Source organism: Juglans regia, chromosome 8 (genome assembly GCF_001411555.2).
Source record: "Juglans regia cultivar Chandler chromosome 8, Walnut 2.0, whole genome shotgun sequence".
NCBI classification, from domain to species: domain Eukaryota; kingdom Viridiplantae; phylum Streptophyta; class Magnoliopsida; order Fagales; family Juglandaceae; genus Juglans; species Juglans regia.
The window spans coordinates 20308078-20320567 of NC_049908.1; the positions used below are offsets into that span (position 1 = coordinate 20308078).

Below are 12490 nucleotides of genomic sequence, written 5' to 3' on the forward strand. Positions count from 1 at the left end.
ATTTGACATGCTGCTGTTTAAGAAATAGCAAAATATGAAAATTTTGAGGGTTTTCTAGGATTCAATTTTTCTCATTTGTGGAATAGAGCAAAGGTGTTTTTGATATATGATTCACAATTCCCTCTTCCTTAATTCTATTTTTTTATAGGTAAAACAAGGGCTCAACATGAGGACTCTTAATTCTATAAATCTTATGACATGAACCCTTAATCTGTACGTTATTGGATCTACAGATAATTGCCATGAAGTAATGTGAACGTGTCTTAGACTATGTTTATGTCTTCTTATGGGGCATTTTGTTATGTAGTTTTATTATTTGACATAGGATGGCATCCTTTCTCTTTATTCTTATTGGTTGACCTGTTTGTTGTACTCTACAAAGGATCTTGGGCAGAATAAAGTTTGTCACTTTACATGCTTCTATGTTTGATTTATTTTTTACATATTAAATTCAACTATTGAGCTTTTGTTCAACGTGGTTCATAAAGAGATGGAAGAAAAGCTAGAGGAAGTAGAAGATGCTAAGAGCATTTCTAGCGATTCTTTTATTGACGACTCAGAAGGTGATGAACCATCAACATCTGGACAAGAAGAAGGATTACATTTTGAGGCAAGTGACCTTATAGAATATTATTTGTTTTGCAGCTCTCTTGCAGTAATTTATCAGTCATACTAACTCTTCTTGGTTGAGAATTTTTTGGGTGAAGAACATTTTTTTTATCAGTGGTGAAGAAGAACATTTTGATTTGCCAACAATTATCACTGTTTCTATTTTTAGTCTATATTCATCTGACTGTAATGATACCGTCCTCCAATTTTCATGTTTTATTTTCATTTCCTCAACCAAAATTCTTTAAAATGGGAACAATGTTTATCATGCACAAGTACGAAACAGAAAAAAAGGCTTATCATGCACAAGTCACATGTCATGCACTTGTACAAAAAAAAGTCACGTCATGTGAATTATAAAATCAAGTAGGAATAGAAAACAAACGTTTCTCTCTTCCTTACTCTCCATGTATCTCCACATTCTTTTCAATCCACTTCCAATTTAACATTAATCCGTAATCCATCCTTATCCTCCAAGGGCTTCGCACCTCCACCCTCAAATGAATCTGACCAAGATTTGGGAGCAGCTTATGCATTCTACAACATTTGTTTTGTAGAATTTTTGTTTGGATATTGGAAGGAGGTTCTATTTAAGTTTCTTGAACTTTTGTTTTGAGTTAGGGTTTCTAGATGAATTGATCTTGTAGGAATTTCCCATCATCAACATGCAACCTCACGTGTTCAATGCGGATTCTCTCTTTATAGAGAAAGTGGTGGTTTGTATGGATGAATAATGAAGGTTTGGAGGTAATTGGGGCTGCAATGGAAGTTTGAGGCTAGGGTTTGAGTTTGGTGGTTGGGAGTTGAAATAAAGATGGCTTTGTGGTGAGGTGAACCAACCATGGATTCAAACAGATGGCAGTGGAATGCTTCTTAGACTCCAAACTCTACTTCTTGGAGAATGATTCCGTTGTGTATCATGTGGTGTATTTGGATGGAAATGAATACGCGCTGTTTTGAAGACAATGAACAAACAATGATGGAGCTGAAGAATTTTTTTCTAGATACTTTATTGCTTTGGTTTTCAGCTATTGTATTAAATGGGGATGATATTCATGAATTCTTATCCTTAGTTCATCGCTCTTAGAATGTATTTAGGTGTTCTATTGTATACTTCCTGTGTACTAGGTACATGCCTATTTCATTCACATCAATAAAATTTATCTCTTACTTATCAAAAAAAAAAAAAAAAAAGAACACCACCCTTTTATTGTCATTTTTCCCTTGCTCAATATTTGATCTCATGACTATCCCTAACTTGCCAACTCCAATCGTAAAGATGGAGTTGTAAAACCCCCTCCCTTTAGGGTTAGGAATGCTACTAACAACTTATAAAAAAAAGGGGAATGCTACTAACATTTACGTACGAGCTAGGTATAAAAGGTCCCATAAAACCAAAACATGCTGAATTTTATTAAATAAAATAGTCATAGGTAGCACTTAGTGAAAATATTAAAAGTCTTGCGTTTTTTTAAAAAATACACTAAAAATGGGGTCCGTTAAGCAATTGCTGATAGAAACAACGGTTTTTGACCTATCCTTAGAGGCTGAGAAGGTCATGAACTTCCTGTGAGGAGTAGAAAGGTATCGAAGGAAATTGTCCTAAGTTGCTTCAGTGTCTATTTATTTGTAGACATGATGGAAGTGTTCCCTTTTGGGAGAAAAAAGGAATTCTTCAAGGTGCTCTAGTACGAAGGTGCTCTTAACATCTACAGGTGGTGCCTGGTGTTGGCGGAATATGGTGGAGGTGGGCAGCAAGGCTTTACAGTAACAAAACTGCTATGTACAGTCGTCCCATGTAAACGGTGTGTAAACGGCTGACGTGGCGTCAACTGATATTAAAAAGAAAAGAAAAAGAACAAAACAGAGTTTTGTTTGTTTTGGATTCCCGCATTGGTGCTCTGGTCAGTGGACATTGATCTCGTCTTCGGTGTGGTGTTGTTCCTCTCAGATTGTAAACTTGCGTGGTCTTCGGCTTCTTGCGTTTTGGTCTTCAAGTGGATCTGTGCTCTCCCATTTGCGTGGGTGATCTTCCTCGTGTGGGTCTTCGGTTTCAAATCAGACACGATATCTTTGACTCTCTCTCGAAAGCTCCGGGATTTACACACTTATGATTGGTAGGAGAGGTTGGTGTTCGGGATTTACACATCGTTGTGGGCTTCAAGTGGATCTGTGCTCACCCATCTGCGTGGGTCATCTTCCTTGTGTGGGTCTTCGGCTTCGTATTAGTGCAGACTTCCATGGAAGGTATAAAATCAGTGCGGGTATTTGTTCCTTGAGTTTGACAGTAGTCTTCAAATCACTTTCGTGGTCTTCAAGTCTTCAATTCTTCAAGTGGGGGTGTTTTTAATACACAGAAAATCAACAGCTCCCGGTGACATTATTGTCAGTGCATGTGATGTTGGTCTAGCTTTTCTTCTTCGAAACTAGGTATTTGACAACGTTAAGTTCTACCATTCTGAGTGCAGCTTTGCTGAGATCAATGCTGTAGATGTCGAAGAGCTGGACAAGATAAAGCAGAACATCTGAAAGCTCTTCACCCAGGTGCACTTTCTCCTCTTTCCAATTAGGCAATCCCTTCGGAACCTCTCCTTTCCACTGGAATAGCTCAGAGAGTTCTCCAACTGCACCCACGTAGCGAGGACGACAAATAATCACAACCCCATAAACATGAAACCGCCTTTTTGACCGTTAATTTTGTTATGCAAATGGTACGACATAAAAGCAAAAGGGAAATGGTAAAATAAAGTGGGTTCCAAAGATCATATGTAACAAAACAAAAAGGAAGATCTGTTTTGCAAGATTGGTCAAGTTCGACTCTGGTTTGAAAGCATTCACTTAATCAACTTAATTGGGACTTTAAGAAAGTAAAAGGAGAAGGTGTATAATAATATATATTCAAAAAAAAAAAAAAAATGGAAGCTCGTCTGCTTGCAAGTAGCAGCAAGATACGCCATTAGAAAATATATGGCGGAAACATGAAATCATTAGAGCTTCCTTGACAATCCAACTAACTTAAGTTGTATTTCTTTGGGTCAAATCTTCAGAAATCCAGGAGTAGGAAAAAAATATGCAATGATTCTCCATCTGTGTGATCCTCCTCCCTCTTCATGCAAGAAATGGTCTTGAAATAGATATGAACCAAACAACCATAAGAGAGAGGAAAAATATTTTCAGAAGGGTTTGCATGTGTTTGAGGGAGACTGCACATACCAGAGCCAGAAGGAGGTTTCTCAGGCTGCGGAAAGGAGAGAAAAACTGAGTGACAGTTCCCAAAAACCAGGACAAGGCTGCCCTCAAATTTTTTCCGAAACGGTGCGTTTTGTTTTTTCCACCTCAGCACTGTTTATGCACCGTTTACATAAGGTACTGTATTCAGCATTTTTGTTATAGTAATGGTGGAAGGAAGGGGTAGAAAAGATTTGCAATGGAACTATGACAATCCTTGTCTTTGTTTACTACTCCACTTGGTATGGCATGTGATATTAGGATTGAAAGGGGTGGGGATTCTGTAAGAGGAGACAACGGTGAAAATTTTACAAAGCAATGACTATTAAGTCGTATGTAGAAGCGGTGCTGGCATCAAGATCACATATAGCCATGAAAGAGGGGCACATGGGGTAGTTTCAACGGCAAAAGGGAAGTCAGAGATGTAGCGGGGTGGGGTGGAACAAGCAACGGAGATAGTAAAAAAATAGGGGCAAAATGAGAGGTTCAGAAAGGGAAGAATTAGCATTGCAGAGAAGCACAATCTCTAATTTCACTTGATTCTCGAGTGAGAGATCAAGGGACCTCATCTTAATTTAGCTCTAGTAGATTTCTCGGATTTTATTTTGAAACAAGACCCTATGGGCATTCCTTTAGTTAGAGGCATATACACATGGTCCTACAATTGAGTTTCCATCTTTGTCAAGAATTGATAGATTTTGGTATCTCCGGATTAGGAAATGCATTATCTGAACTTGACTCGAAAAAGGCTTCCCATATTATGTCCAGATCTTTTTCCCATTATTCGAGATTTTGGAGGCATCCAAGGGGGGCGGAGGTATTTTAAGTTCGAGAACATGTGGCTGAAAAAGTGAAGATTTTGTTGACAAAATCAGACAATGGCGATCTTCCTATCACTTTCAAGAAACCACAAGCTACATCATGGCTTGCAAGCTAAAAGCACTATAGAAAGACTAGAAGGTATGGAATGAACAAGTTTTTGGAAATGTGGTACGTTAGAAGAATTCATTCCTAGAGGAGCTAAAGAGTTAGGAGGGTGAGGAGAAGGTCAGAGCTCTTAGAAGATGAAAGATCACCCAAAACTCAAGTGGTCCTAGAGCTTGAAAGGGTTAAATTAATGAAGGAGATCTCTTGGAGGTAGAAATCAAGGGCCCCGGGAGGGGGACAAAAGCAAAAATTTCTTTCACTGAGTGGAACTTGCAAAGGAGGAACAATACAATTGAAATGATGATGTTGATGGTCTAGTACCCTAGAATCAATTAGAGATCAAGGAACATGTTGTACAATTTTACAAGCACCTACTATCGGAATAGTATGGACGGAGACCGAAGTTAGATGGTTTTCCCACTACCACATCTTTTTGATTTGGCTTTTTTATTTTTCAATTTCTTTTATTTTTCACATTGAATTTCTTTGTTTACATATCAAAAACAAAAATTTTCAATTTCTTTTATGTTATGCCTTCTACCAAATATTTAGTGTATTCATTATATTACTTGATTGATCAAATAGTTTAAAAGGTATTTCTGATAATAATAGGGAACAAGGAGGCTAGAAGTTGATTTTCCTAAAGTGTTGAGAGGCATGGCTAGTGATAAAGCGCTAGGTCCTGAAGATTTCACAATGGCTTTCTTTCAATCCTGTTGGGAAGTGGTTAAAGATGATATAATGGGGGTGCTTCAAGAGTAATGCAACTTTCATAGCTCTTATTCTTGAAAAACTGGGGCAAGGAATGCAAAATACTGATTTGGGAATGAGGTTTACAAGATTTTATCTAATGTCTTAGCGAAAAGATGAGCAGGGTCATGGAGAAGATTATCTTGAAGCCCTAAAGTGCATTTGTAATTTTGTTAGAGTGGACAAATTCTAGATTCGGTGCTTATTGTTAATGAATATCTGGATAGAAGCTAAAATCAGGAGAACCTGGGTTACTTTGTAAGTTTGATATGGAGAAAGCTTGTGATTACGTGAACTGGAATTTCTTGCTTTACTTATTGGCAAGATCGTTTTTGGGGAAAATTGGAGTTCTTGGATAGCACACTGTATCTCTACATTTTGCATTTCTATCTTGGTGAATAGCACCCCCGTTGGATTCTTCAATAGTTCTCGAGGTTTGAGATAGAGTGATCCACTATCTTTGTTACTCTGTCATTGTCATGGAAGCTCTTTGTAAAATGATATTACGTTTTGTGATTGGCGGCTTTCTTTCTAGTTTCTCAATGGGGAATAACAACCATGGTACACTTGATATTACGCATCTTTTATTTGCAAATGATACGCTCATCTAGTAGGGAAAACTGATGCTGCATTCAAGCCTTAAAGGAACTTCTTCTATGCTTCAAGGTTTTCTTTGGATTGAAAGTGAATCTAGTAATGTCAGAATTGGTGTCGGTGGAAAATGTTTCTAATTTGGAGATCATAGGTAGTATACTGGGGTACAAGATATCTTCCATGCCTATGAAATACCTTGGCCTCCACTTGGGTGCCTCATTCTAGATAATGGCCATTTGGGATGGTGTGATAAAAATATAGAATGTAGATTGGCTAGTTTGAAGAGTATTTACTTATCGAAAGTAAGGCTTACCTTCATTAAAGTACTCTTTCAAACTTGCCTACATATTTCTTTTCCTTATTCCCGCTTCCCATGAAGGTGGCTAATGGAATAGAGAAGCTGTAACGTGATTTCTTATGGAGTGGGTTGGGTGGCAATTACAAATTTTATCTAGTAAATTGGGTGAAGGTATGCACTCCGATTTCTATGGGAGGGTTGGGTGTTTGGATTTTTGGTATTCAATCAGACCCTATTAGGAAAATAGTTGTGGCAATATCAACAAGAAAGTGAGGCTCTATGGAAGACTCTAATAGATTCAATGTTTTGTGGGGCTTTGGGTGGTTGGTGCTTGAATGAGGTACGTGGACTCATGAAGTGGGATTGTGGAAGCATGTAAGAAGAGGGTAGGACTTCTCGAGACACTCGATTAGAGGTGGGGGATGGCTACGACATAAAGTTTTGGCATAGTTTGTGATGTGGAGATAAGGTCCTTTACAGTAACTTTTCTAGTAGCGAATGAGATTGCGCGGGTGAAAGATGCCTCTATAGCTGATCTCATGGAGCCTCTAGTGGTTCCTTGCAATGGAATGTTAGTTCCTAGTGTGCTCCTCAAGAATGATAATGGGAGGTACATACATGATCCTTTGGCGTCACATGAAAAAAGAGAAGTTCATTGTTTTATCATTTTATCAGTTCCTCACCATCCATGATATGACTTCATTTTGTTGGATGAACTTTTGGAGGACTAAGGCGCCCTCGAAAGTAGCTCTTTTGTGGCTCCCATATGTGGCACCCTCAACATCCACAAATTGCAGCAATATGAAAGATGGCTCCCATATGTTTATTGTGGTGTATTTGCGGGGAGAGGAATGATAAAAGTTTTGAAGATTGGGAGAGGACAGTGGATGAAATTAAAGTTCTCATTCTCAACAGTTTGTTCCTATGGGCAATCAAAATATGTTTTAATGGACCATGTGTTCATGAATTTCTTGTATTCTTCCTCAACAGTATTCTGGTTAGGTGTTTCTGTTGTATGCTATTGGTGAATTTCATCAGTCTTTCAAGATTTTTTGGTGAGAATCTAGTCTAGGGTATTGCCGTGTTTTTTTTTTTTTTTTTTATGTCGGGAAACCTCTCCAAGGCAGGGCCCTTCGGACCCACCCCTACAGGGTAAAATCCCGGCCCTGTGCACCGCACCCTTGGAAGTTTCCCTACACGGAACTAGTTAAAATCGCTGGCTTTTCACTAGGGGGTGGGGCCCCTAGAGATTGTTTGCACCCAAGGGGATTTGAACCTTGGACTTGGGGGGGCATACCCCCAAGCCCAAGACCTTTACCACTTGAGCCAACCCCAAGGCCTTTACCCATGTTGGCAGCTAAATGTCCCGGCATCAACAGTTGGGTCAAGTCGCTTAGGATTAGAGACTAATAAGGAGTGGTGGCAGATTGTTTTTTTAGGGGTGGCAGTTTCTATGCATGTTTTCCTTGATGATTCTTGATTCTTTGAGGATTTTTGACACAGGTGGTTTTCGGGTCTTCTTATCTGATTATTTGGGTTCTTGGAGGCTGCTATGTTGGTTTTTTGCCAGCACGCCGCCCCCATCAGCGGGGGGGGGGGGGGGGGGGGTTAGTTATTGAAAGTATTAGTTTTGAGTATTGAAAGGTGCCTTGGGCTAGGTTTGGACCTCCAACAGGGTAAGAATCTTGGTTTAGGCTTAGGCCTCGTTTGTTTTCAGAAAACATCTCATCTAATTATTACAACTTTCCCAACTTCCAATACAAAATAAAATAAACAATTCAACTTTTTTAAATCCCAAAATAAAAATAATATTAAAAAATATATTCTAACAATACTTTATTCAACTTTTTAACTTTAATCTCAACTCATCTCATCTCATCTCATCTGCAAAAACAAATGAACCCTTAGTGTATCGTTTTTGGGCTGAAAAATTCTAGACTCTTATCTACAGCTCTGGTCCAACTGGTTACATCCCAATTTTCGTTAAAAAGCTCAGTGATTACTGCTAATAATAAAACAAACCTATACACTCATCAAATAAATAAATAAAACTAGCATATAGAAACAATTTGTAACCTATAAAAAAAAAAAAAACAACACAACAATTTATCTGTGGGCCAAGAACCAATTGAATTAATTTGAAATCCAAGGAAATATATCAATCGGCCATTTTAGGAAACTTTAAACATATGGGCCTAAATAAATTCCTAGCCCTAACCCTAACAAATCTAGGTCCCAGATGTGACAGGAGTGTTGGAGGAAGGGAGAGGACAAAAAATCATGTTTATTTTATGAATTTGTATTTATTAACTAATATTTAAAATAATTTTATCTTGTCATGGTCAATGAAATTTGTTAGGTCAATAAAGTTAGCAAAGCAATCACATCTTAAATGTGAGAAACATTTTTTTTTAATTAAATGATTTGGACAGAAGGATAAGATTGAAACAACATTGGAATTTGTGTAATTCCTTGTATCTATCTCTTAATGGTCTCTCTTGTATATGTCTCTGTATATTTGGGCATTTGCCTAATTCTATCTATAAAATTTTTACTTAAAGCATTCATAATGGTTCCTTTATCCTATCCTTATACATCACCAAAATTTATTTTTTCTATTTTACATACTGACTTTTACAATATTATACATCAGCTTATTTATTTTTTCTTTATATCATTTAAATAATATTTTTTTATTCTTTTTAAGTAGTTTCTCTAACTACCAATAAATTTGCAATATGTTTTTATATACAATGTAATATAATTTAGTCCTGTACACAAAATAAAAATATATATGATCCAAATAAAAATTAAAAATAAATCAAAGTAAAAGGAAATGAGAGAGTAAATGAAATGAAAAAAAAATGTTTACAGGATGAACAGTACCCTCTAGTTTTTAGACAAAAATTTTCTAGATATATTTTAATGGATCCATTGAGAGTGCTCTTAAAAAAGAGTTTGAAATAGTGTTGGAGGGTGGGGGGAGGGATAGGGACAACAACACTAATGAGAAGAATGACGACCTAACAAAATCAATTACAGAAGTTGTTGGGCTGAAAGTTTGGTTGTCCCAAGCTACTTTTATTTCCAAGCTTAAAGCTATTATCCTTTCTAATTTCATTTTAGCTTTTATTGTACTTACAATAGGTTTGATGTTCATCATGCAGGAATCTTTGACCGAGGAAGAAATAGAAGAGCTAATTGCTGAGTTCTTAGAAGTTGAGAGTAAGGTACCGTACTTCCTTGGTTGAGCTTATTTTTTCAATTATTAGCTCTTCATGTAAAGTTTCCTAGTTGAGAGTAAGCTCTGCCATCAATTTGATTCCGTAGAAGATCGAATATTTCAAATCTGGCCAATATTATGGGGTGTATGCTATCTTCGTTGCCTTGGAGATATCTTGGTCTTCTCTTGGGGTCTCTGTCACAGATTTGTTACGATATGGGATGGGGTGATTGAGAAGATCGAAAGGAGATTAGCTGGATGGAAAGAGTTATATTTGTCTAAAGGGGGAAGAATAACCTTGATTAAAAGCACGCTGTTAATCTTCCTACTTATTTTCTTTCTCTTTTCCCTTTGCCGGCAGGGGTGGCAAAGAGGATTGAGAGGATTTTTCGGAATTTGTGGGGAGGAAAAGGAGAGGAAAAAAAAGGTTTCATTTGGTTAGTTGGAATAAGGTTTGTCAACCGGTTTCTTGTGAAGGTTTGGGGGTGCCAAATTTGAGGCTATTTAACAAAGCACTTCTTGGGAAATGGCTTTGGAGATATCATATCGAGAGAGATGCCTTATGGAAAAATGTTGTTGATGTTAAGTATGGGAGTATGTGGGGGTGTTGGTGTTCAAATGAAGTAAGAGGAGTGTATGGGGGTGAGTTTGTGGAAGACCATTCTGAAGGTTTGGGGGGAGTTTGTTAATCATTTTAAGTTTAAGGTGGGGGATGGGACAATGATACTTTTTTGGCATGATATTTGGTGTGGGGATTCAGCTCTCAAGATTGCTTTCCCTTCACTTTTTAGGATTGATAGGGATCAAGATGCTGCAGTGGCTGATTCTTTTTCTAATGAATAATAATTTTCAATGGAATGTAGATTTTGTTAGAGATGTGCATGATTGGGAAGTGAATGTAGCTTCTGATTTTTTTGGAGGACTTTATAATTCGAAGGTTGCCCAGGGAAGGGAGGATAGTTTGCTGTGGGTTCATGCAGGAAATTCCAGATTTTTCGGTTAGTTCCTTTTATAAGGTGCCAACCTGTTTGTGGCTATGATTACCCTTGGAAAAGCATTTGGAGAGTGAAGGTACTAGTAAGGTCTTTTTTTTGTTGGTTGGTCTCTTGGTAAAATTATGATCCCGGGCAACTTAAGATAGTGTGGAATGTGTGTAGTTGATTGGTGCTTTATGTGCAAGAAAGATGGGAATATATTAACCATCTTTTTCTTCATTGTGAGGTGGCCAAGACTTTGTGGAATGAGATTTTCGGTCAGACGGGTATTGATTGGGTGATGCCTAAGGAAGTGGTGTATCTTCTTGCATGTTGGAAAGGTTTTGAGGGGAGAAAACGTGTTGCTGCCATATGGAAGATGATTCCTTTGTGCTTGATGTGGTGCTTATGGTTGTAGAGGAATGGGAAGTGCTTTGAAGACAAAGAACAGTTTGGGAAAGTTGTAATGATTAGTTTGAAAGTATTTGTGTTTGAATGATGTTTGAGAATGAGATGGGATGAGATGAGATGAGAATTTTGGGATGGAAACTTTTTCCAAAAAAGTCCCAAGTCTTCACTGTCCACATGCGTATTGTGGGACCCCACATTTATGAAATTATCTTTACAATCTGGTGTATCATAATCTTTCTCAATTAAGTTTCAACATCCTCATTGGGTCTTATGTTGCGCTGCAGTGCCCATAGGTTGTCTTTGACACAACATTTGGTTGTGCTTAATTTGTGCTGTACCCCAAAAAATTAGTCATTGTTGGAGGTCCCCAATGCTGCTGGCCTAGTTTCATCTAGCAAATGTCCAATGTGGGACCTAGTACATATCTACCATACATAATCCCCTTCACAATCCAAATGATCTAGGTATAGTAGCGCTCGCGCGCGCTTGCGCACACACACACACACACATACAAGGCCCTGTTATATATTTATGGGTGTGCACCTCTATAGGCATATATTTGTTTGGAATATTACATTTGTAAGTTACGGAGTATCTATGCATTTATTTATGAGCACACTTTGTCTAAGATTTTATTTGTCCACTTGTTTATGCATATATACATAACTCTTTAAATTGTTAGTTTGTTTAGTGGGGTTCTCTAATGTTCATATTAGGCTGCAGAGGCTCAAGAAGCACTTGAAAAGGAGTCTCTTGCCAAAGTGGAGAGTGAAGTTAAAGAGGAGTTGGCACAAACTCTCCATGGGGACGAGGTTAGTTTCTGCAATTGTCCCCCTCTTTTTCGATTTTGTGGTCTTTATGTTGCTTATGAGTTTCTACTTTTGAATAGTTGGAAACGGCTGTTGCAAATGAAATGACAACTCTCATAGAGGAGTGGGAGGCCGTGCTTGACGAGCTTGAGACTGAGGGTGCTCATTTGTTGGTTTGCTTCTTCCACTTCCAATAAAAGCTTTTGTTTTGGATCTGCTTCTAATGCTTCATTTTATTCTTATCTTGACCCAAAATTTATCCTTGTTATATTTATGCCCTATTTTTGTTCATTCCATTGCTCAATGAAGCCTCTTCTTCTTTTTTTTTTTTTTTTTACTAATTTTTAATTTTGTCCGTATAAATTTTTTACTAATTTTTTAATTTTGTCCATATAAATTATAATGCATTTTTTGAACTCATCTAATTATAGCCATCTTGCCTTGTTGTCGTCATGAGACATCCCAAGGGGCTTGTCTATGGTTTAACCTGCAGTTTGTTCCTTGTTGGCATGGCTGTGAAACCTATATAAGTTCCAAGTTTATAAATTATTGTCATAATCCCTATTTAAAACTTGATGCCATGCATATTGACCTGTTTTTTTGAGAGATGTATTTTTTCATTATTGGTGCATTTGAGGTTCGTATGCTTTCCCTCTACCACCCTTAT

At 37.6% G+C, this 12490-nt stretch overlaps 1 protein-coding gene across 2 annotated transcripts in view; it reads left to right on the forward strand.

Moving 5' to 3' along the window:
* The window catches only part of LOC108990732 (protein CHROMATIN REMODELING 20), a 69998-nt gene that overhangs the window by 8711 nt on the left and 48797 nt on the right, over positions 1 to 12490 (forward strand). For both annotated transcript variants that reach the window (XM_035693036.1, XM_035693037.1), the window contains exons 2-5: positions 489 to 610; positions 9574 to 9636; positions 11731 to 11826; positions 11904 to 11996. In XM_035693036.1, the coding sequence (XP_035548929.1) occupies positions 491 to 610; positions 9574 to 9636; positions 11731 to 11826; positions 11904 to 11996 (372 nt within the window). In that variant the 5' untranslated portion in view covers positions 489 to 490. The remainder of the gene's footprint in view (positions 1 to 488; positions 611 to 9573; positions 9637 to 11730; positions 11827 to 11903; positions 11997 to 12490) is intronic.